The sequence below is a fragment of the Hypomesus nipponensis genome, chromosome 1 (assembly GCF_054491055.1).
Source record: "Hypomesus nipponensis isolate SF chromosome 1, ASM5449105v1, whole genome shotgun sequence".
NCBI classification, from domain to species: Eukaryota; Metazoa; Chordata; class Actinopteri; order Osmeriformes; family Osmeridae; genus Hypomesus; species Hypomesus nipponensis.
Window position 1 is genome coordinate 10523814 of NC_140361.1, and position 24071 is coordinate 10547884.

At 45.9% G+C, this 24071-nt stretch overlaps 3 protein-coding genes across 6 annotated transcripts; 1 reads left to right on the forward strand and 2 right to left on the reverse strand.

Moving 5' to 3' along the window:
- Positions 1 to 531: 531 nt before the first annotated feature.
- On the reverse strand, positions 532 to 13611 carry ocrl (OCRL inositol polyphosphate-5-phosphatase). Of its 3 annotated transcripts, XM_084690321.1 has the most exons (24): positions 13213 to 13611; positions 12621 to 12699; positions 10920 to 11011; positions 10436 to 10474; positions 9822 to 9935; positions 8623 to 8820; positions 8180 to 8432; positions 7833 to 8000; positions 7537 to 7638; positions 7275 to 7389; positions 6855 to 6971; positions 6430 to 6611; positions 6010 to 6121; positions 5676 to 5785; positions 5327 to 5462; positions 5123 to 5233; positions 4616 to 4781; positions 4145 to 4380; positions 3158 to 3181; positions 1811 to 1930; positions 1577 to 1661; positions 1124 to 1251; positions 879 to 990; positions 532 to 686 (listed from the first exon to the last, which is right to left on the reverse strand). In XM_084690321.1, exons 1-24 carry the CDS (start codon positions 13259 to 13261, stop codon positions 562 to 564), a joined length of 2973 nt encoding a protein of 990 aa, XP_084546447.1. In that variant the 5' UTR covers positions 13262 to 13611; the 3' UTR covers positions 532 to 561. The 3 variants fall into 3 exon arrangements, with proteins under 3 accessions (XP_084546447.1, XP_084546596.1, XP_084546526.1); XM_084690470.1 differs by lacking the exon at positions 12621 to 12699 and having other exon boundaries at positions 13477 to 13611; XM_084690400.1 differs by lacking the exon at positions 3158 to 3181.
- Positions 13612 to 14172: 561 nt separating this feature from the next.
- LOC146302522 (protein eva-1 homolog C) lies at positions 14173 to 17640 on the reverse strand. Of its 2 annotated transcripts, XM_084690576.1 has the most exons (8): positions 17447 to 17640; positions 16099 to 16301; positions 15766 to 15889; positions 15517 to 15669; positions 15276 to 15419; positions 15072 to 15143; positions 14847 to 14930; positions 14173 to 14605 (listed from the first exon to the last, which is right to left on the reverse strand). In XM_084690576.1, the coding sequence occupies exons 1-8, from the start codon at positions 17550 to 17552 to the stop codon at positions 14223 to 14225; spliced, it is 1269 nt and encodes a 422-aa protein (XP_084546702.1). In that variant the 5' UTR covers positions 17553 to 17640; the 3' UTR covers positions 14173 to 14222. The 2 variants fall into 2 exon arrangements, with proteins under 2 accessions (XP_084546702.1, XP_084546772.1); XM_084690646.1 differs by lacking the exon at positions 14847 to 14930.
- A 2443-nt stretch (positions 17641 to 20083) lies between these two features.
- On the forward strand, positions 20084 to 24044 carry clic2 (CLIC family member 2). Its single transcript, XM_084690757.1, has 6 exons — positions 20084 to 20283; positions 21329 to 21438; positions 22014 to 22139; positions 22274 to 22374; positions 22640 to 22821; positions 23294 to 24044. The coding sequence occupies exons 1-6, from the start codon at positions 20230 to 20232 to the stop codon at positions 23453 to 23455; spliced, it is 735 nt and encodes a 244-aa protein (XP_084546883.1). The 5' UTR covers positions 20084 to 20229; the 3' UTR covers positions 23456 to 24044.
- The last annotated feature ends 27 nt before the right edge of the window (positions 24045 to 24071 follow it).

The window sequence follows — 24071 nt, forward strand, 5'->3', positions numbered from 1 at the left end:
ATAATCATTCTGAAGGGCCTTCTGGGAGTCTCCTCTCTTTAGTGTCGTGACTTATCATTCGCTGAGCTTTGAAGGATGCAGCAACAGCCGACCCCTTCTCACATTCATATAACCTTGGGACAGTGTTTTTGAGTTTTGGCATGAAACACCCCACTGAGGGTATATAAGTTACAGGGAGAAGGGGGGTCATGTAGGGACAAGTGACTCCATATTTTAGAGGTATAGGTCCATTGGGGCAGCACAGGGTGCCTAGGGATGGGTCTGGAGGAGTGTGGGTCCAGCAGGAGCACAGAGAGCAGTAGCGGGTAGAGGGAGGAGAGGGTCTCAAGAACGCTGCCAGGTTTGACTGACTTTCAGGTCTTGGATGCCGCAACAGTCTGTGTGAGTGAGAGGCTCCAAAGTACTGTCCTCCCGCCACTGTCACCGCGAGTGTCAAATGACAGTCACACACGCGCTTCATGTCCTAGAAGTCCCATTCAGGTCACCTGAGCCACAAGCTAGGGGGTAGGTCTGACCCCTTCCTGACCTATGACCCCTGACCCCCCCCCCACCCGTCCTCCCTCACTCCTCGTCTCCCGCCATGAGGAAGCCCAGGATGAAGTCGATAGCTCTCTGGCGGTCCTGCGGCATCTGTCGGGCCACCAGTTTGGGCGGGGGTCGGATGAGGAGGCTGGCAAAAAGAGTTGCTGGAGAGGGGAAGTCAGGAGGTGCAATAAGGAGGGGGAGAAAAGAGACAAAAGTCCATTCATTGTGGTGTTAAACGCCACGTCTGATTCAATGGGCTATAACTAATTTAGAATGTCATTGGTCCCCACCGCTGGAGAGAACAGTGTGTGTGTGTGTGTGTGTGCGTGTGCAGACAGTGAGAGAGTACAGACCTATGAGGCTGGCAGTGAGGTTGTTGTTGAGTGAATACTTGAGCAGCTCCCGGAGGAAAGCCATCAGGTAGCGGAACACGTTGCGGTGCGCTCGGGGCAGCTGGGAAATCAGCTGCAGAGCAGCACAGAGGAGAACGGGGGGAAAAACAGTCCACCGTTACAAACACAGACTGCATGTCGGACCTGCGGCTGGGAGCCACACAGTGGAGCTACGAGCAAACCTGAGTTAGTAGGTCACTGCTCACCTGTTTGCAAAGTCGGCTGTCGTGAGAGCACTCCAGGCAGCGCTGGTAGAGCTCGTAGCACAACACAGGCTCAGGCAGGGCCTCCAGGAAGATGAGCAGGGCCTCGGCCACCGAGTGGTTACAACCAGCTACACACAGTTAGGGAACAACCAGGACACAGGAGTGTGTGTGTGTGTGTGTTTATATGCCACTACACAGGAATACTGATGGGATGGGTGGGAAAAAAAAATATATGTAATAATCTAAAACCAAACCCTAAGTATTTTTCACACTCATCCACATGACAAATATGCAGCACAGCCATCCACGCTGCCCTGTACAGTGGGGGCATGAGGCTTGGCAGCAGACAGAGCCGCGGGCCATCTGCTGTGTGGCATGTCATTGACAGGGTCCAGTTACAGGCGGGGCCCGGTGGAGCCGGGCCAGCGGGTCTGTACGAGGGAGCAAGGATACGAATGGAGTCTGGTATGCTGGTGTCCAGGCAGTCGATGATGCTCTGCAGCTCCTCCTGCAGGCCTGGGGTCTGGAACAAGTCCTCCTAGGAGACACAGGAGAAATAGTCGATTCTTTATTATGATCATGATTAGAACATGTCTTCTTAATATCGTGGGCGCTTCTCTCGGAGGGCGGCTCCAATCTGAACCGTTGCAATTGTTTTGATCTGTGGTGGATGAAATGGAGACTCGCCTGTTGGCAGGACTTGGTGAAGAGGTGGTTGACCAGTAGCCACACCTCCTTGGGGATCTTCAGGGGCTTGTCCTCAGGCCCAGCACTGTCCACCATGAGGAAGCTCACCTTGGACCTCTCCTGAAAACAGACCCCCCCACCGCGATTAGAGAGGTTAGATGATTCCACACGACGCACACGTCCCTCCCCGGTAAGCGAGGGCCCCATCACAAGGCAGCTTATCTCAAGGGTTAGGGGAGAGTTTGGACGAGAGCCAGTCTTACAAAAGAGCTGCATATCACTTTGATTCGGTCTCTGGAAACGGATCTCTGGGAACTCGGAGTGCGGGCCAAAAATAACCTCCGGCAGCCCGGTTCCACACACACAGACGGAAGACACCAGAGAGGGAGAGGGCGACAGGCCGCAGGGCCCAGGGACGTTCTCCTATGTCATGTGGAGCGCAAGGGAGCACTCAGGGTTCTAACTAAAGCTTCTGATGATGAGGATGATGAGGATGATGGAAGCACACGAAGAGGCATGGCCACACAGAGCCCCTCTGATAGGTTGCATGTACCCAACACCACAGCCTATTACATCACCATGGAACTTCATGCCCCGGGGGCTGTCTACAGCCAGAGGATGAGTTGTTCCCATTCGATTGGCCGCTGGGCAGCTCAGACATGGGAAGGGGAGCCAGGATTAACATGGATCTCAACGTGGACGCCGGGGCTTGGCTGGGCACGGCCCAGTGCTCCTGCCCACACTCTCATTAGCCTCCATCATGCGTGTGACGGCCCTGTGCAGCGAGGGTGACCTGCTGTGAAATGAGCTCTGGGTGGGTTAGGGTGCATTTGTTTGTGTGATCAAGGTGGAGGGGAGGTGTGTTAAGACTGCAGTGGAGGGACCACATGGTGACGTGCAGGCAGAGTGCTCCTGTGATATCACACACACAAACACACACATATACCTACACATACACACACACACACACACACACAAACACTAATGTGGAAAGCTAGTTCTTATCTGATCTGGCTGCCTGAGGCTTATTCATCTCAGAGTCAGCCATGGCCTGCACTCTAAAATATGAGGCCCAGTGATATGCGCTCATGCACTTTTATAACAGGCTCTTACAGCCCAGTTATATATCACACTGCGACTGGGACAGGCAAACCTCGTTCCGAGAAATCTGCTGAGAGGCGTTTGTCGTTGTGGCAAACAAATCCATTAGCTGCCGTTAATGATTTTGTTTTGCCTGAAAGGGACACAAGGAGATCCCGATGTTTACAGCCAGCCAACGGAAGCGCTCGGTCACCAGGGTTACCTGTCCACAGTCGACGGCAGCCTGACGGGCCGTGGGGACTTTACCTTCTCCATGAAGCTGTCGTCTCCCTGAGCCCCCAGCAGCCCCACAGTGAAGAGGAGGCGGAAAGGAAGGATGAAGGCAGTGAGAGGCCACGAGGAGAAACCAGAGGAAAGCATGTGAAACCAGAACAGAAAAGAAGAGTGGATCCTACAGGCATAACCACAGGGCAGTCAGGAAAACAAGGCAGCTCGGTTCAAAAGGCATTCAATCATTTCACCCCAACATACCAGTATGAAACAATAGAGAAAGAAGAAGCAAAGGATCATTACTATAATATGTAATATTGGCACGCTATTCCTTGTAACTGAATATCAAAGAGCCACATGGAGCTAGCCTAGACAGTGGCATTCATGGAGTTTGAATAAGTAACTAGAGAAACCGTAATCAATTCTTCCTACTCTGAAGGAAATCCCTGTCAGGCCTGTAAGACCACTGTGTCACTTCCTCATTCCTTGGCTTGAATGCTCCAGACAAAAGGCGCTGAAGGCGAGACATTACAGCCTCTCTAAACCCCTGGGAGTGGAGCTCCCCAGAGGGAGGCAGCAGGCGGTCACATGACCCTGCTGCAGCTCAGGTATCAGGGAACTGGCACACAGGACCGCCAGGGAGGAGATCTGGAGTGCAGTGCCGTGTAGAGCAAGGACATCGATCTGTAGTTGTGTTGGAAGCAGCCAATAACGACGGCCTATAAAAGCCTGAATGAGCCATTACACTGTGTGTTCTAATGACTTGCATCCAATGAATGGAGTGCAGAGAGGATGTGAAGGAAAATGGTCAATCTCCTGCTTAGGACGTCTGAGCTACTTTGTCATAAGCTTTACTCCTGAGGAACCCTGCCTTCACTGCCCACCAATGACACCCCATTGCTGTGCGTGTCGAGCATGGATGCACAGCCCTGGCCTGCATAGAGACAGACTGCAGTAGACCTGTCCTGTCCACCGGTCAAAAGGACCCTGCCCGGGGCAGGGCGGGGCGGACGGGGCCCTCACCAGGTCGATGAGCTTGGTGATGGGAATCTCCCTGATGGGCTTCTTCATGCGACACAGGGTCTCCAGCGAGGTGCCGAAACAGCTGGGCAGGTAGTTGCCGGAGATGGTGATGAAGTAGTCCTTGCCCCGGTCCAGGTGGAGCACCAGGATGTCCTCGATGGAGTCCTCTCCAGAGTTGAGCAGCGTGACCGAGTCCTTGCTGACGTACACCTCCAGGTAGATCTCCAGGGTCTCGTCTAGAGGTTGGGGACAGGGGAAAAGACCGGTGAAAACCGGGTGAAGCAAGTTCCACAGAGTGAGGTGATTTCACTATAAGGGAGTTCATCGCATGCATTGCTTTCTTCTTAACATCCCTGGGCATGTATAAACAATCTTTTTGTTTCCGAGAACTTTGCCTACGGGGGGGGTGTGTGTGTCAACAAGTACTCTTCTACAAGGAAGCCAGCATGGCTTAAGGATTCATGGACTCACTGGGCTCCAGGAAGCCTTCGCTGGGCTCAGCCCGCAGCCAGGGCTTGCAGTACTGGGTGTCGTTGAGCTTGGGGATGAAGAGGAAGTGACAGGGGACCTGGCCGTCGTTGGTGATCACAAAGCGCTCTCTCTGCAGCTGCCGGAACTTGACGTTCTCAAAGGTGAACTGTAGTAGAGGGGACAGAGACAGGTTAAGAGAAGAGTAGCACATATTCTGGTACAGCAGAAGCCATGGATTTAAGTGTTACAAAACAGACAGGAAGATCAAATGACTTAGTCATTACTAAATCACCAATTCCCATCATTTAAATTGCGCACATATCGCCTTGGCTCGAAGCTTCTTTTTTGAGGAGTCACCAAAAGAAGAATATGACTGTGTGTCCCGCTCTATGACAACCACAGAGAAAAAAACCCGATGTCCAGCAATGGGCATGACTATTGACAAGCCCCACACGTGATGAGAGGAGAAGCCATGACGCAGTCTGTGGCTGTGCACCTCCAGCTCACCTCTCTGTGGCTCAGCGACAGAGACGGCAGGAAGTCGTTCTCCATCCTGTCCATCATGCGCACAATCTCCTCAAAGACTTTCTTGTGGCGCTGCTCGTTAACCACCTTCACCTGTCACACACAGGTATACAAACACTTCTTGGGATTCTTGTTCAAACCACAACGCTGAACATCCTGATGAACGAGGAACAGTCGTCTTCTTACCCCTATATTGAACAGGGAGCTGACAGGCTTGTGGTCGCTGGTCTGCAGCTCCATGTGACTGCGGTAGTGCATCTGCTTCACGTTGCTGCCCCTCCACAGGATCCTGTCACACCAGGCCGGGACACGGCACTTCCCACTGCAGGAGGACAGGGGTCAGAGGTCAGGAAGGAGCCAGCCTCACAAAGACTATCTGGAGCTCAACAGGCTTCATTTATTGACACTTAGATACTGTGTATCTAGGAAGGTTCCAGTCTTAGTGAGATGTCAGAGAACATTGCCATGGTCGTTACTGCAGAACAGCAAGGAGGTCTTGGCTTGGTAAGCATCACACCGTAGAGAGGTGCATTACCTGGAGTCCCAGCGGTCGGTTTTGGCATCGTACTTATAGGTGGGGATGAAGTTGATCTCCCCCTCCATGAAGTCTGTGAAGGCCCTTCTGGTCTGCCTCTGGATATTCAGCTGTCAAAACCAGAGGAAACACCAGCTACTTAGTCACAGACAGTTTGGAGGAACTCCCTTTATTTATAGTCAGCATGAAACAACAAGAGGAAGCGGGCAGGGAGTCCTGTAGTGTTTAATGAACTGCAGAGGTTTATCATTCTGAGTGTGTTCCAGTGAATACAGCTTTATTATGTTATGGTGTTGTTTAGATAAGAGGAAGGAGACCAGCAATCTGTTCACACCTGGTCGTACTCCTGCAGCTTCTTCAGCTCTTTCTGAGAGATGAGCTGTTTCACCTCAGCAGCGTCGTACACAAACAGACGGTAGTTCAGATCCCCCAACCAGATCACCACACTGGAACACAGATAAGTGAGAGACAGAGAGAGAGAGATAGATCAAGAGAGAGAGAGAGAGAGAGAGAGAGAGACAGAGAGAGAGAGAGAGAGAGAGAGAGAGAGAGAGAGAGAGACAACGAGGTGAAAAAGAGAGAAGAAGAGGAGAGAGGAAAAAAAGAGTTGGAAAATAGAGAGACAGCAGGGATAGAAAGAGAGAAGGGGGAATTCATTGAGATGGACTGCAGTGACATCCCTACACAGCCATCCCTATAGTGTTGACAGAAGGTGCAGCAGGAGGAAGTGGAGGAGCCGGGCAGAGGGACTGACTCGTGTTTGACGATGCTGATGGGAGGGTAGTCCAGGAGGTGGAAGCTCATTCGGGCACAGATGTCTTTGTAGTCCTGGTTCCTCCGCTCAAAGTCCTCCACGTGAGCCGCGAGGTGCGAGTTGACAAAACAGAAACTGGTGTTGTGGAACACAAACCGCACGGCCACACCTCCTTTATTTCCCTGCAAGGGCAGCGGCATCACAGGCAGCGTCAGTATCACGGAGATAGTCAAACGCTCTCATGGCGTTTTGGGTTTGTGCAAACACACCAGTGAATGGCCACAATGCTCTGCATGCTAGTCATTTATAGGCCTACTGTAGATACATTGGAGTGCATAAAACTGTTCAGATAAAACACCAACAGAAACTAGTTATGATCTGCTGATAGAGACACTTCCTCTTTGTTGACGTGGACAGGTTCTCACCATTTTCCCCATGATTCCGGTTCCCACATGCTCCATCGCCACGTCCTTGATGTGATTCTTGTGCAACTTGTTAACAAACACCACCAGCATCATCCCCACTAGTCTGATGGTAGAGACCTGCAAGCAAACATACATCTCTTCGGGGGAATGCTTTGATCTGAATGCTGAGCCCTCTGAGCGGTGATGCGCGTCATGATTCTCCTTTAAGCCTGCTCGGTTCCGTGCATATTTTAAAGGTGTTCCGTAACTGTATTTAACCATAATTTAGGCATAAAAATAAGTGTTTAAAGAGTACTGTCACAGCTGGTTTTGGACAGTTTTTGAATTTCTCACAGAAACTTCCTTGAACTGGAGGTTCTAAGTATTGACCGGTGCATGTATTCTGAAGCCCATGCTTCGATGGGGTCGTTTGCCTCTCACCTTCTTGTAGTTGGCTTTGGGGTGCAGGCTTCTCTGCACGGCCTCCACCCACAGCTGCTCCTTGGACGAGTCCAGATAGAAGAACGCCTCTGTGCTCAGGTCCAGCTCCTGAAAACTACAGGAAAAAGCACATCCAATAGTCAGTACCCACCTTGTCTGTACAGCGAGAACATATCACAGATAAATGCAGTTCAATAGCATGGCATTAGCATTACACTCTTTTGACATGGCGAAGATGGTTGAGAAGAAAGAGCCCACTGACCCCAGAGCGTAGACATCCGGCGGGTCTGGGTCACAACACAGCCAGTGCTCCAGACTGCAGTCTGGGGACTGGCCGTTCACGTTCCACGTTCCAGTGAAGAACCTGAACCATTGAAACAGCAACCCAAGGTCAGTGTACAGAGAAGAGCACGGAACACACGGACGACTCGGCTAAAGAACAGTTTAGGATCCTGGTATGTGGCACTTCCGTGAACTGCAGCCAACACTGTAACCCAGACTAGACACATGAACTACCACGTGATAATGTCGAACATCAGTTCAGCCCCGGCTGCTCACCTGAACTCCTGGATGTCGACGTACTCCTTCTCCTTCTTCCCCAGGCGGTGCTTGATGAGGTACTCCCTCTGGCCCGCCTGGCTGGACAGCATGGCCTGCCTCATGGTGTTGGTGGTGGGGCTGTCACTCCACGACTGACACCTCTCGCTGCGCTCAACCGGCCTGATTCTGGACAAACACGGACATCCGTCATCATTCACAGACACGTTTTAGTTACATTTAGTCATTTGGCAGACGCTCTAGTTGACTCAATTCAGGGATAAACAAGAGGGGGGCATGATGGTATCTGATGTTCTACAGGTAGCTTGATCCAGTAGCAGCAAAGCCCTGCTGCTGCTCCCACTCACTCTTGTTTGGTGGGTGTGATGAGGTCTTTGCCCTGCACGGTGGGAGCCCTGTCTCTGGGGATGGGGGGGGGAGGGTTGGGGGGGCTGATGGAGGCCTTGCGTGGAGGGAGAGGGGGAACGGGGGGAGGCTCCCTGGGAGCGACGATGATGCGATTCTGCTGGTTCTTCTTCTCCTCCACCTTGAGGGAGTTCTTAAAGTTGTTCTCAAAGCCAAAGTCTGAGGCCAAGGAGAGAGCTGGGTCTCGTCTGTCTGCTGAGAGTGAGTGAGTGAGTGAGTGAGTGAGTGAGTGAGTGAGAGAGAGAGAAGAGAGAGAAAGAGAGAGAGAGAGAGAGAGAGAGAGCAACAACAAAAAAAGGGGAACCTGTCAATCATTTACCCATTGTAAAACCGTTAAGTATTTCACAAAGCAGATTAATAAAGAACAGTGCAGACACCTCCATACCTGTGCTTGCATGGTTGGCTGTCGTGCTGTTGTTTAGGTTGGGAGGCAGTGTACTGGGAGGTTTGGGGGGGGGGGCTCCAGAGACCACGGAATTGGCAGCCTTGTGGAGCCCTCTTTGAGGAGGGATGGGGGCTGAGGGCTTACTGGGAGCTGGCACAACAGGCTCCATTGCTCTGGATAACGAGGTTTTGGACTCAACTGAAACGACAGCAACAAATCTGTCAATGGAAATCCAATCACCACCAGAGAATTTGGAGACATTGCAGTTTCTCTGCATAACCTGATATTGATCTTAAAATACTTGGAACGGTCTTGTGCGCAGTACAGCAACGGCGTTTGCACCAAGCCTAAGAAACACTGCAGCGTAAAGATAAGACACACTCTTCAGATAGGTCCCACCCTTTTCCTGTGAACTCAACATCCTGATCCTTTTGAGCAACCTTTCACAAGGTAAACACTTGCACACATAAAGGCTGGGCAACACCCACAAGAACAGAGAGGCGGTGCAGAGAACGCAAAGACAAAGGGGGGGGTAGCAACCAAGAGAATGACGTGACATATGTTGCTAGATTTCATGACTACCGTTTGCTTCATCATTGAGCATACAGTTCAAAGAAGTGTAAGAACTGGACTGGCAGGTTCTAATATTCAACTCTGGATACTCCTACAGAACTACAGACATGCCCAGACAGTTCAGGAAACTGTTTTAACCTCAAGTCAGTGAATCCAATTAGTATCCTTGGAGGATTAAGAGGTTCTATACAAAACACATGGAAGGCTTTTGATGAGCCACTCAACCGTCAACTACAACCGATTAGAAATCCACTTCTTGTTTAGAAACATTCATCACACCATCTACATTGACTCATCAAGCACCACAGCTATTCACAACATACACCAAACCACAGGAGGCTACATCCTGAACAGCAGCCACAGCATAATACCAGAGGGCCGGGCATACATACTCTGGCTGCAATACTGTGACGGTCACCTTCAAACTGTAGGTGCATTTGACCTCAAAACCAAGCAGGCTGGGAAAATCTCCCCAGACAAGGTGCATGGGTGAGAGAAGACATGGGAAATCAGTAAGCAGTGTAAGGCAGCCTGGGTGAATAAATGTTAGATGAGTGGGTGAATAATGTATGGTGGAGTGCGTGCGTGCGTGCGTGCGGGGCGGGGGGTGCTGGGTGGAGCCTCACCGCGCTGCTTGGCCCTGGTCACATGGGACAGGAAGGCCTGGCTGCGCTCATCGTCCAGCAGCTCCAGCAGCAGCTCCGGGGCTCGCTCTCCACGCACTCGTATCCGCATACAAGCTGGGAGAAACACACCCCAGATCCACGACACACACGCAAGCGGGCAAACACACACACACACACACACACACAGACAGACAGAAAGACACACCCCTTATGAGTCCCCTTGTCTTCCACACACCATGCACACATGAGAATGTCTCTACAATGCAAAAGCAATAGTTGTTCAACAACAGTGAATCAATTCAACGTGCTTTCGGTTGCCCTTGGCAACTCATGACCAACTTTCGCTACTAAATAAAGAGGTAGGCAAGTGCATAGCCCAGAGCTAGCTCCAAAAATGTAGCCAAATTGGATAAGAGCTAAAACAGAATAATTGTCATGTTTCTGCTTCTGCTGCCATAATACTGGAAACCTAATCTCCACATACAAGGTGGGAAAAGTGACATGTTCTCTAGTTTATAGTTCAGACAACGCACTTTAAAGCAGATGACAGGAGGATGCCCATTTAAGGTAAATTAAATATTTTAATATATGAAAGAATATAAAAAAGAACTTACTATCAACTGGTATGTCAATGAGAAGAGCTTCCTCGGCCTCTGAAAACCAGTTCAAAAAGAAAATGAAAGAGTCACCTTGCAGTTCAAAGGTCTTGTACGGTGGGGGGAGTTAATCAAATGTATCCTGAGCTTAAGTCCTGATAGGCTCCCGCAGTTGGCAGTACACATTCAAATTTTATCTGCAAATAAAAAAAGGTAAACCCAGACCAATACTTTTAGCTTCTACACTGCCCAGCAGTGACCTGGATTAAACACTGCTGCTATGGCTGAAGGAGAAGGAATGTCAAGTGAATGCCCACGGCTCCAGGCAACCTGGCTCTGGACTGCACCATGAATATATGTGTCTGCTGTGACTAGACTCACAACTATGCCTAGGCCTATAGGCCATTGTGTACTCTCTGGAGGGTAGTCTGGTCTATCATTTATTTCCCAAACATTAATTACCATACATAATATCAGAAGTTTATAAAGAGTGGGAACTTACCTCTTACTATGTGGAACTGACTGTTAATGGGTATGGACAACTGAGGCACTGGACTGGACACTACAGCTTCAGGGTTAGCCAACACGCCCAAGCTAAATCAAATACATTTGTAAGGTTTAATTCTGAACCAATGACAACTTCACTGTAGTAAATGTTTTTTTTTTTTCATATTAAAGTCAAGCGTTAATAAACATGTTTCATGCAAACATTCAAATGTAAAACGGTGTGAAATTACAGGATTGTTAATGTGGTTTATGATCATGCAGGGTGACAAACAACAAAGCCAAACATTACTGCAGCCTTATGAAACATTCAAATGCCAAAGCTTTTCATGGAGTGATTAAAGAGCTTAGGGCTTAATTCAAACAGGAAATAAAACTGTGATGTGGGTTAATGTAGGTCATATTCCACTTGCTACCAGTGACAGCTGAGCAGCCTGCATGTCAGGTCCTGCACATCATGGTCAATACTTCCTTTCAACTACACAGGATATCTAGGCCTTACACTTGAGTGGTGGAAAGTTATTCAACCCTGCATGTGTCGGGGGACACATTGTTCCACACAGACAGGGCCTAGTTTGAACATGGCTGGTACACCTAGTCTAACCACTCTCCCACCCTGAACAAGCAACATTTAGCCATTCATTAAATGTTAACATTTTACATTAATCAAATATGTTCTACTAAAATAATACCGAAAAACAAACCCCAATGTCCAACGTTTCACAACAGGCCAACTGAGGGTGACAATCCATCAACACTTAGCGGCGGAGAGAAAACCTGTCATAATTTTTTCTCAATCACTACATTAACACTTCAAAAGAAATGGCCATATATAATTACTTTTACTTTGGCCAACCAGAGACGATAGCACTATAGACACTAGCAGGGCTTGGGGTGTGTGTCTATATAGGTTTAATAAAGTCAGCCAAGAGTTGGCCAGGAGTTTTTGTGTTCATGTGAGTCCCATTAAAGTCTAGGACATGGTGGTGGAATGTGAGGATAATGGGCAGCGTGCAGGCTGCCACTGAGGCTACACTCTATCTCCCTGGCATGAGTGGACCTCAACCACACACACACACAAACACACACAGGTGTGCACAAACTCACACACTCACAAACAAACAAACAGGCCCATGTGCTGAAGCTGCTGACATGACTGAGGAGGGTAATGTATCAGGTTGGACAGAAGGATGATGCTCTGTTGTTACCCCTCCTACACACGCTCCTTCTACCCCACCATCCTGTACGACATCACTACCTGCACAAAATGTCCACTTGATTCAAATGAATCAATGACTTACAACCTGGCATTTCAACCATTGTGGACCAATGTTTTACAACAATAGCTCTGATGAAATAACATGTCATCAGACATAGTGCACCAACCAACTCTGACTGGCATGTATGCATCTCAGCCCCACTGCACGATGCAGAGCTGTGGCGTGACAAGAGGCAGACTTACAGCCTATGAAGCTAACAACACAGAGGCAAGGGCCAACTCTGCAGACTTCTGCAGAAATGGGACAGAAAAGAGCCTCGGTAGAAAAGGAAGAGGTTTTGCAATTAAGGTGTTACACTGCAAGCAGTTGCAATGGCCAGAGAAACTCACCACCAAATGTTTAAACCTGAGGAACCACATATCTAACCCAGTCATATGAAGACAAGTATGTTCAGTTATTAAATCTATACTGATACTTACATAAACTCTTCAGAGCGCTCAATCAGGGACAGTAGCCTGGGCTCCTTCCGCCCAGCCCGCAGCTCATGTCCTTTGACTGTGTGAGCATCTCCATTAAGGAATGATCAGTCAGGACGAGGGACAATGAATACATTATCAACAGCCTAATGCAAATGTGACATGAAAACTGTCCTTAGTAATGCCAGCTCTATTGATGATCATCCTATGACAATGTTGACAACTAATGAAGACAAACCATGCATGAGTATTAGAAGTAGTAAGATCTCTGTAAGTAGTTGTTATTGTAAATTGTAGCAGCTATTGGGACGTATGTATTGATACCCAAACACTAGTGATTTAGCTATCCATTGCTGTACTGCCACTAGTTAGCAATAACTAGGTTGGCACAAACTGTAACCACTGTCACTGTAACCAGCCTTGATTGTTTTCGGGGATATTGCAGGAAAACAACACACATTTGGCACTTTAGTAGTAGACGTTATGCTTCGCGATGTTTATGTAGAGGGTTCAAATAGCTTGGCTAACATTTGCTCCGGCTTTGGACAAGGAAAACACTTTCCATTAATAAAAAAGGCATGCATAAAAAAGGATATTGCCAAGCATTTGTCGTCACTAATTCTGAAGCCCAAAGACGAATCCATTCTCGCAAGTGTGAATTACACGTAGTTCGCAGTTAACAATGTCCACACGTTTTACAAGGAAAGTTAAATCCCCACCCATGTACCCGGCCTTCCGGAATGACGGTTCAGCTGTTACGAATTGGAAAGATGGTGCGGGAAGGATAGCTAGCTAGCTACAGTAGATAGCTCTACAGTTCATCTCGAACTACCTAGTCTCTTAGCACAAGTATAAGGACCTTTAAATGTTGTCTTCTCTTCTTTTCTCCGTTATGTCTTAGCATCCAGGTACTTGGCTGAACATCCAGCCGTCGGATGGAATGCGGTCACAAGAGAGCGAACAATCCTAGCTAGGTAGGGACTCCCTACCGCCAGCCCATCACAGCAAACACGAAGTTTTCTCACACTCATGGTAGTGGAGCTGCGCGTGATTTGCGCACTGCGCGCCAGATGCTTTTTTGCTACAACTAAACGTATTTATAGTATTTTCTAGGTAGAAACAGCGTGTGCAATGTCAAAGTTATCGGAACACCAAGAATAGAAAAAGACTGTCAATGATTATGTAAAATGTTTAAAGAATGTTTATAAATGCCATCGTTTAAACAGTGGTCTAGACTCTAGGGGAAACATGAGTAAAAGGCAATGTTCATATATGCCTTAAAATGGCTATCAGACATTTTCATGCTCGCATATCTAAGACAAAAATATGATTTCTGGAAACAAACAATTAATCTAAATGTTTTGTCATCGCATTTTCAACGTTGGCCTTCTCCAAAATAGCTTGAGGACAGCGTCATCTACTGGACAGTTGAATCATTTGTCGAAATGAATGGAAAGATGGTGCACACTTCTACCAATGCAAATATTTGTACTTGTTTGCCGCACACTAAAATACAAAAAGGCAAAAGCATACACATGATAGACTATAATGAAAGTTTAATGGTACTGTTTACAATGTCAATTCACAACAGTACTGTTTTTTATCTCAGGTGCTACAGACATGGATCTTGTGGATGGCATAGGGACTGGAGTCACGGTGTGGCCAGATGTCTCCGTTGGGCAGATCCTTATCATTCTCTCCCACCCGTTCCACCATCTCCACCATCATGGACGGGCCGATCACGTCCGCCGTGCGGTAAGACTGCGTGAGGCGGCGGAAGGAGGAAGCATCTGAGGAGTCGTCGTCATAAAGGTCCTCCATGAGCTCCCGGCGCTGTCTGCGGCTGGCCTTCAGCTCATCCCCCAGCTCTGTCACCAGCTCCTTGACGTCCCTCACCACCGTGGAGCGCAGGCCAAACAGACACAGCAGGAAGACTAGGCCAGCACAGATTCCAGAGACAAAGTACAGAGCCACCTTCTCCGGAAGACCTTGAAGGGAGGAGTTCAGTTGTGTGATGTGAAACCAGTACAATAGGGCTCATATTGGAAGGCATGATTTACACTGACAGTGGCATAATGAAGATCTGTGAATAAACAGAGAGGGAACAGTATCTTCTGCTGTTGGAGGGCTACATAAAAGATCCTTATGAATGCTGACACACGTACGGTAAAACAAATTAAACAGAGAGGTTGGGAGTTATCTCACATGCACAGCAAACAATACACATACCCAGTATTCTGTCAAAGATTTCCAGAGAGTTGGTTAAAAGTACATTTTGAGGCCGGGAGATGCCAGGGCCAGTGTACCATCCTCCTGCAGGTGAAAGGGGAGGGGTCTGGGCTCAGTGGCCAGTGAGCCCGTACACCAAGTCCTCTGACATTCTCCCCGCAAAATACTATTCTCCTGTTACACACAACTTTAGCGAACAATAGAAAGAGAGTGTTGGTGTCTTACCATGTGTGTAGTCTGATATCATGAAAGGGTCTGTTGGCCCACGGCCCACATCCTCCAAGAGATATCGAGGAACTGGAGGGACAAAGCACTGAGCTGTCTATGGTTGGAAATGACCTCAGTACACTTATGCTCTAATCCACCTAGCCTGTCACATAAGGTATGATTAGAGAAGGGTGTATCACCCACGCAGCTTCTGTCACTCACCACATGTGAAAGACACCCGCAGGTGCTTCCTGGTCCCAGGGAAGCAGGGGTCCCCAAAAGTGTGAGTGTCTGCCAGTAACGAGCAGGTGGCCCGCCCATGACACTTGCGTGACACTTTCCTCAGGGCCGAGGGGGACAGACACTCTGAGAGACAGATGTACACAAGCATTCCAGACATGAGTTTTGTCATGATTGTGATTCAGATGTGACCACTAGATGGCACTGTAGATCTGTTTCGAACCCATATCTGTTTGTGCTGCAGTAGTCTGGGGGCAGTTGGGACTCCCATGGAGCAGGTGTCCAAACGTGGCTGAGTAGATGGCGAGGACGGTGTCGTTCTTACACGCCAGCCTCAATCTCTCATTCTCACATACCAATCTATTGCGGTGATGCTCTGGTTGGGTTGAAAAAAAATAACACTTTTGAGGAATATCACACAATGATAAAGACATACACAAATTGCAGAATATATAAGAGAATAAACTCTGACCTGGGCGACACTTGTAGGACACTAAGAGGTACTTGCTGGTGAGTGGACAGGGGTCCTGTCCAAACACTGCATTAATGACCAAGATCTGACATCTCCTCCTGTCCTGGCATTCTGACTCAACTTTCTGGAAGGAATGCAAAACAGCCACACCTGGTTAACTAAACATATAAAAGGCGATAAACCCCTGAATTGTTTCATTTAATATGACAGTCAACCGTGGCTACTTATTGAGACACCCATTTCCCTTTTTCATACTAAAAGTGATATCAAGTCAAAAACAACTGTAGATTGTTTACAGGACTTTCGGTGGAATTCAGATTAGTCCGTTTTTACCTCAGTAGCAACAGAGGATGTGCATTCAGTGCTGTCCTCTGTTGTGTTTGTGTTGGTTGGAGGACATAAGTTCTTGCTCGGAACACGTCGTCCATAGAATGCGGAGAGAACAGCCACAGAGGTTCTGGAAGGACACTTGATATTTAGAGTGTCCCCTTCACAGGCATGTGCAGTGTGATTTCTCAGGATGGAGTGGAGATAAACTGAAAGAGGATAAGAGATATGAGTGAACCACACACTTAGATATTGTGCAATAACTGTTACTTTCACTTATTGTAAAACGCTCTATTCACAGTGGAGGGGGATTTTCATGATTGGAGATCATTTTCAGTTCCTCATCTTTGTTTGAGTTTCAAATATTCAGAGAAATTAGTGCAGTAGAAAATGCAATGACTGGCCATCAAGCTCAGGGAAATTTGAGCCATCTCATGACACTGATTAAGCAGCACAGTCTTAGGCAAACTCTGGGAGTGGTTTTAATGTACCCTTTATTACATGGCAAGTAGTAATAATACTGGCCTTGGTCCCAATAATAATATTGTTATTAGTGCCTATTTAACACTTAATTAATCCAACATTATTCTCTGCCATTTTTCCAAAGGTGACGCATCCCTTTAAGAGAGGGTGGTGTCTCAAGAACATGGGTGTAGTTGCAAAAGGCAGTATTGGACTCTGAGTCACGTACAAACTCCCTGGAAAAGAGTCTTCAGCACACTGGAAGTTATTTCGGCCCTCCCCTTTTGCTGGCTGCCCCTGGCCCTCTGCCCCTGTGTGGGTCTTCCTGGCTGTGTGTGCTATGTGTTTTCCAGTGGCAGCCCCAGAGAGCTCCCCGAAGGCCGTACCAGGCACAGTTCACAATGAGCTACTCTGAAGCTCTCTCTCTCTCACATGCACGCAAAGGCAGATCCCTGTCAGGGTCAGATGGACAGATTCAAGAACAATAGCAACCCAAGACAAAGGCAGGCTGATGTCAGGGCTTCATCCATCCACAAGGACTCTGCCTTGTCAACACAAATGATCATAATGTGCTGTTGTGATTATCCTGTTTTATCTTGTCTTAAGGTGGCCATTTGAATAAACAGCACCTGCATTAGAGGTAAACAACAAAAGTACATTAGCTTGATATTTTCCTTTGGAAAGGCAATACTAATAACAAGGAGGACACATTTCAGCAGTTTTTATATCTGTGTCCTCTCAGCATAATATCTTGCAGCACAGGATGTGTGAGAGATAAATCATGGGATGTACATTGAATGTCTTCTTTTGCCCAGCTGGACCGGTGCTGAGTGAGTCAGAGCTTTCCCACTTTTCTCGAACACAACAATAACAAACGCCAAAACACACTCACCGGAAAAGTCGGGAGCAGATCTTGCGCTGTGTGTGTTCAGAGCCAGGAGGAGGTAAAGAAGACAGCAGGACCTGCAGACGCTCCATGGGACCGTCATAGTGCGCATTCTACATTAGGGAGCAGTGGGGCTCGCCACTGTGAGTTGCTTTCCAATTTACTGACTGTGAGCAAAGGGTCAATGATGCCATTGTTTTGACCTGAGAACAGCCCCCCGTTTCACTGTCAAAGAAACAGATACATGCTTTTGCCAGTGATTTGGGCAAAGTGTATGAATGTGTATGAATTAATTGATGTGTGTGCTTTCCTTTTTTATCAAGGTGAAAGATCTTAAAATAAAGCATTGTTATGGAGGTGGGAATTTAATTCAAGACATTGCTGCCAGTCCATTGGCTATTTCTGTTTGTTTAACGTGATAACAATTCTCGATCTTCTGCCTGTGTTATGGCAGAATCGGGGGTGACTCTTGCCCATTGGTCAACAGTGAGGGTCCTGTTAATCAAAAAAGAGATTTGATTTTCCAAGGGGTGACTTCCAGCTGCTGTTTGTCTAGTGGCTCTTTGGGACATCTATCTCCCAAAGATAAGGTTTTCCCTTTTCCTCTCTGAAGGGGAAAGACAGGGGTCAAGGGCAAGTAACACATTTCCACTAACACTTCAGAATTACTTGAAATCACAGTTCTGTTTGTTTCAGCCATTTGCATCTCTGTTTCTTACAACACAACACTACATTGTCATAACAACCAAATAAAGAAAGCCAGTGACCTCACATGTTACGTAGGCCAACGAATGTCGTAATTAGGATGAAACATGGGAAGTGCTAATGACTCATCAGGACCTTTGGTGAGCGTATTCATTTTACTCTAAAGGTTCTGAAGCCTATTCATGCCTGTGATTTTGGACCAAAGTGACAGAAAAAAACAACATACAGTACTACAGTGCTGCTGACATAACAAACACCTCCCTAAAAACAATGTCAGTACAGTGATGAACTCCTTCACAAAACCTCCTGGATGGAATGATCACTGTGGAGGGGTTCCAGTGAAGGTTCCAGACATATCTTCATGGGCGAGTAGAGGGGAGTGTGAAACGGATGAGGTCTGTAATATAACTACAAAACTGAGGCCACACCTCCCTGCCTGTGTTCCCTTCTAAGAGGAGGTAAAGGCTTTTTAGTCTCCAGCAAACTGCTTTTGCTCCGTTTCCTGTGCTGGCGCTAGTATTATTCGTTTAATTTCCAGCATTTGTTGAACATTTCCATGTTAGGCATTTGTTTTTCATCTTCCCTCCCTCTGATGGAAATTCCCATCGGCCACTTGAGCAGATGAAGGAGAGAAGTACACTGAACAGACACCATGTCATCTTGATTTCCACTACTCTCCTTAGAGACAGGCACTATTGAGCCACGTGGACAAACCAGTATGATTGGATTAAACAGCTGTAAATCTTCCCTATTAACAATAAATAAGCTAATACCAGCAGATTCTAAATTCCTTGCAACCGAATCTCAGGTCTTGATGTTCTATTGAGCAGAAATAAAGCAACAAAAGATTTCAATGTTGGTGAAACCTTTGACATGTCACAAAAATCAACATTTTCATTTTTCAATATTTTGAAAGCACTACTACTGTTACTTATTTCATATTGTTCCTAAATACGTATTCAAAAGATTACAGTCCATCAAAATTAAAAGCTAACCAGACAACCCCCTGGCTATTCAAAGGAATAATATACAAATATGTATCTGCATTCCAGGCTCTCCACCCCTTTTACCCTCTCAAATTACTGGAGATTGTGACTGAAAGAAAGATTAACTTTCCTTCCTTTTCCAAGAGACCAGGGAGTTCTCCCATCCGGACGCAATGAGCGTCTATCTACACCATGACTCACCAACTAGCCATGCTATCAGCGAGAACCCACGTGGTTTCATGTAATTTTCGGTATTTCTGTAATGTACAGTTAAATTAAGCTTCTATTTATTTTTCCACAGACAGGAGCTGATATCAGTAAAAAAAAAAATAGCCTAAAATAAAAAGCATGTCAACTCTAATCATAAATGCAATATTGTACTTGTGTAAATTTAAGTGTAAAACACTTAACTTAAAATAAATTGATGAGTTTGTTTTTTGGCTTTCACTATTTGTTTACATCCCAGTAAACAAAACAGTCCTTTGACTCCATGAATCAAATAGACGAGTAACTGGGAGTTACTTGTGTTTAAGGACTAGTAAATTAGATTAGGTGTTACTGGTACACAGTACTTGCTTTGTATGGAGAGCCTGAAAAAGGAAAAATACCTTCTTTAATGTGAATTTTAATAACAATCACTGTATTTAACTGTTAAACGTACATGTAGAGTTGAGGACATATCTAAATACCTTCTCAATCATATGATTATGTACTTTGATGTTGCACTTTGTCAAACCGTTATTGCGTGATTTGTAATGGGACCTATTTTAAGCTCTCCTAGTAGAGACTTGGCATTGTGCTTATATGCACCGGAACCCCGCCCATCCTCTGGGACCTCCCTCTAACTTTTAAAGTGCGTTCAGAGCAACAGCTTCAAGGATTCCCAAATACAACAGCCTCTGGGTCTTAGCCCACACCTCCCTTTCACATCCTCATATAAGTGCACACGCTCTAGAGCCCAGATCAGTTCAAAGACTTTCCGTCAGCTTCACACCCAGTGGATTTGGAATCTGCTAAGTTCTGCTGAGCTTCGTTCAGGACAGTTGTGGGCACCAACTCTCTGGACATTGGCACTGTACAGCACTGCTTTTGGGCAACATGGCACTCCGACAGGATTCTGACATGGAGCCAAGCATTGAGCTCTTCATCAAGGTAATTTTGTGATTCTTTATATCTTCAATAACATCCGTGTACACTCTTGTTTATTGAGTTCATTGTAACACTTTGGGAAACAGTGGGACAGGACGCAATGACAAAAGGAACAACCTGGGGAACCGGGGATTGAGACTTGAGACCCCTGCAAACTTTGCAATTTGTGTTGCGACCCACTTTTGGTTGTCGCAACCCACTAGTTGAGAAAACTTGATTTAAATGTACCTATATTTGCTGTTCACTTTAAAGGGAAAATATCTCAATAATGGGAACAAGGAATGAGAAAGAAACTCTACACTACACTCATGTGCGTCATGTGGATCACACATAGCCTCGGCGGGGTGTGTGTCTGAGAGAGAGTCAGTCAGCTTTATCAGTACATTTCGAAGGCAGACACTGAAGGCCTCCTTATCATTCCACACCCAGGAGGAGCATGGAGAACATTAGGACGCCCTGGCCCCCTGCTGGGACCAGACACACCCACACACTTACACACACACACATGCTCAAACATACACACTTACTCACACACTTACTCAAACACACGCACACACATGCTCAAACATACATTCACTGCTTGACTACATATTATCATTACTAACTTATATTAGATCCTATCAGTCTTTACTAACCAATATAAAAAGTCCGTTCTGCCCTCAACAGGTGGGATCAGTTGCAATAATAAGTCTCAGCTGTGTTCTGAGTGTTTCCTGAGGGGATTGAACGTTCATGGCCACTATCTTCCTCTGCACGTTATGCAGGCTTTTCCTTTTCCTTTTGGAGGAAAGGTTTTTAAAACCCAAGCCCCTCCTGCACCTACAAGTGTCTGTGTTGTTCATGTGTGTTTTGGCCAAGAAATATGATTATGCAAAGTTTTGTTTTAGAGAAGACTCAACCCTTATAGGGGCGAAACCAGCACTCAGCAGTCAGTAGGAACGATATATGTTTGTTTAGAGATCCATGACCTTCAGCTGTCTGTATCCAATCTTATGATTAACAATCAACATAATCACAAAACAGTAAGACCTTTATGTTTACTCTTCAGGCTGGCCACGATGGTGAGAATGTGGGAAACTGTCCTTTCTGCCAAAGGCTCTTCATGGTCCTGTGGCTGAAAGGTGTCAAGTTCACAGTGACCACGGTCGATATGAGGAAGTAAGTCCTGCCCACCACAGCTATCCAAGCTCAACACTTCCTGAGCAGCTGTTCAAAGGGTGCCTACACACCTTTAGCATTTAGGGAGACTGAGGATGTATTGTGGATACATTTATGAGAACCAAACCCACTTGTATTAAGTTATTCCTCAATGGGTGTGATAGACGGAAGTAGGGAGAAGTTTTAAAAGCAATTGATTATTGAACAAAGAGCCCTGTATTGTTTTTGAACAAACAACTATTAATCTACCTTATTCTTTTGTCACTTTCTCATGACCATTACTGGTGAGCAAATAGGATCAGGACATTCTGAAAGGATGCTGATAATTGAATGATTCAATAGAATACACAAGCATGCTACCCTTGAGCAACAAAGAACCACTCCTATGTTAGATTGTTTTATGAACTGACACATTCTTCCAATCATTTATCAAACCTTCATACTTGGATTCTTGACAGTACGATAAGCTTTTTATTCATTGAGATTGTGGCAGTGAATGTTTATAAACAGTACATGGCCATAGCAACTCCCAGCTACATCATGCCACCTATCTGCCCCTGCCCTGTCCATTTTAGGAAACCAGCAGAGCTGAAGGAGTTGGCTCCGGGCACAAACCCTCCTTTTCTCCTCTACAACGGAACCCTAAAAACCGACTTCATCAAGATTGAGGAGTTTCTGGAACAAACAATAGCCCCTCCCAGGTATTATGAGCGTATTTACCAGAAGAAATAAAATACACAACCAGTCTTACGTTTTTACATACATATCATTCATTTAACACTTTTATATACAAATAGTATGTCAGACAAACTCATTCTCAGACCCCCTTCTCCAGGTATCCCCACCTCAGCCCACTCAACAAAGAGTCTTTTGACGTTGGAGCTGACATTTTTGCCAAGTTCTCTGCTTATATCAAGAACCGCCCAAACAATGCCTGTAAGTGTGGATTACAGTGGAGTTCATGAAGGCCATACTACTTGGCTTAGTATAGTATAGTGTAGTATAGTATAGCATAGTGCAATATAAAAAAAGTGCAGTATAATCTAACATAGTACAATATGTGAATAGATCATCTATACTTTGTGTGGCAAAATATATATATATATATTTATTTTGTGTTATAATGAATTACATTACAGGTATGTCTTATTTACTCAAAAAGTTCACATTCTCACATACCCTTGTCTTTATACCTGAACAGATCACGAGACAGCCCTGCTACGCGAGTTTAAGCGACTGGACATCTACCTGAACTCCCCTGTCCCTCAAGAGATTGATGTAAACTCTAGGGAAAACATCACCATCTCCAAGAGGAAGTTCCTGGATGGCAACCATCTCACATTAGCAGACTGCAACCTGCTGCCCAAACTGCATGTCATCAAGGTGAGACACAAGTGAATGACGTCGTATCAAAATGGTTGTAACCTCCAGTAAACAAGGCACCTAAGACTTGAATCCCAAATTCTATGATGATTAGGGTTGTGACAATATTAGATTTTCAATATACGACTATCATGGCTAAAATAATTAACGATAACGATATTATCTATAGATAATATGAAAAAGATATATAGAATAATGCTATCAAATTCATCTTCAACTTTGCTCATTGTGTTTTGTCTCTCTTTTTTTGCAAATGAATTACACTTACACTCATAATATGTTATTACAATGTGAAACGGAAAGAAGCAACATTTTTCAAAAGCACTGGTTTATTTACACGGTATTATCATATGTGTATCATTAACACAATATCAATATTTCATTTTTAAATATCGCGATTATTGTCAATACCAGTATATTGCAACACCCCTAATGATGATATGGTGTGATATTTTCACACTCTCTTTCTTAGGTTGCTGCCAAAAAGTACTGTGACTTTGACATCCCCGCCCAGTTTAGCGGAGTGTGGCGGTACCTTCAGAACGCCTATGAGAGGGAGGAGTTCAGGCAGACATGCCCTGCCAACATTGAGATTGAGAAGGCCTACCTGAGTGTAGTTAATGCAAGGAAATGAGACCCTTTTTCAATTGTTATTCTTTGCCACAGTATCACAAGATACTATGCATAGTAATGAACAACTACACAAGAAGCAATAACACAGATATATACAAGCAATGGCTTTGAAATCCGATGACCATCTAGCCAATAAAGCAAAGCCCCCTATTTCTTAAGTGCATTGTGACCAGGGCATAATTAGAACAAACTGACATTGTGATATTTTGGCTGCTGTAGAAAGTCTATGTGTAATTTCAAGTATAGACTATTTATTTGAAGATTTTCTAATGGCAGAATTGTGTTGCGTGCCACACTGATTTGCCAAGCGTGCAATTGGCATTGGCTGTTTATCTATTTAGCAGGTTGCTCTGTCAATAGTGTAAATATTTCTATTTTTACTATACGATAATTGTATAGATGTGTGAAAAAGTAAAAGAGTCGTGGAAGGCCAGTTGAAAAACTGTTCAAACACAGAATGATAACCACGCTTACCAACTCAGATGACAAAGTTCTGACCAAAACAAATACAGTTCTTAATCTTGTACAAAAACATTTAAGATGGTTTTAAAAGATAATGTTACCAATAAAATACATCTCTTTATTCTGAATGAGTGTGTGCATTTCTTTCTGTGTGT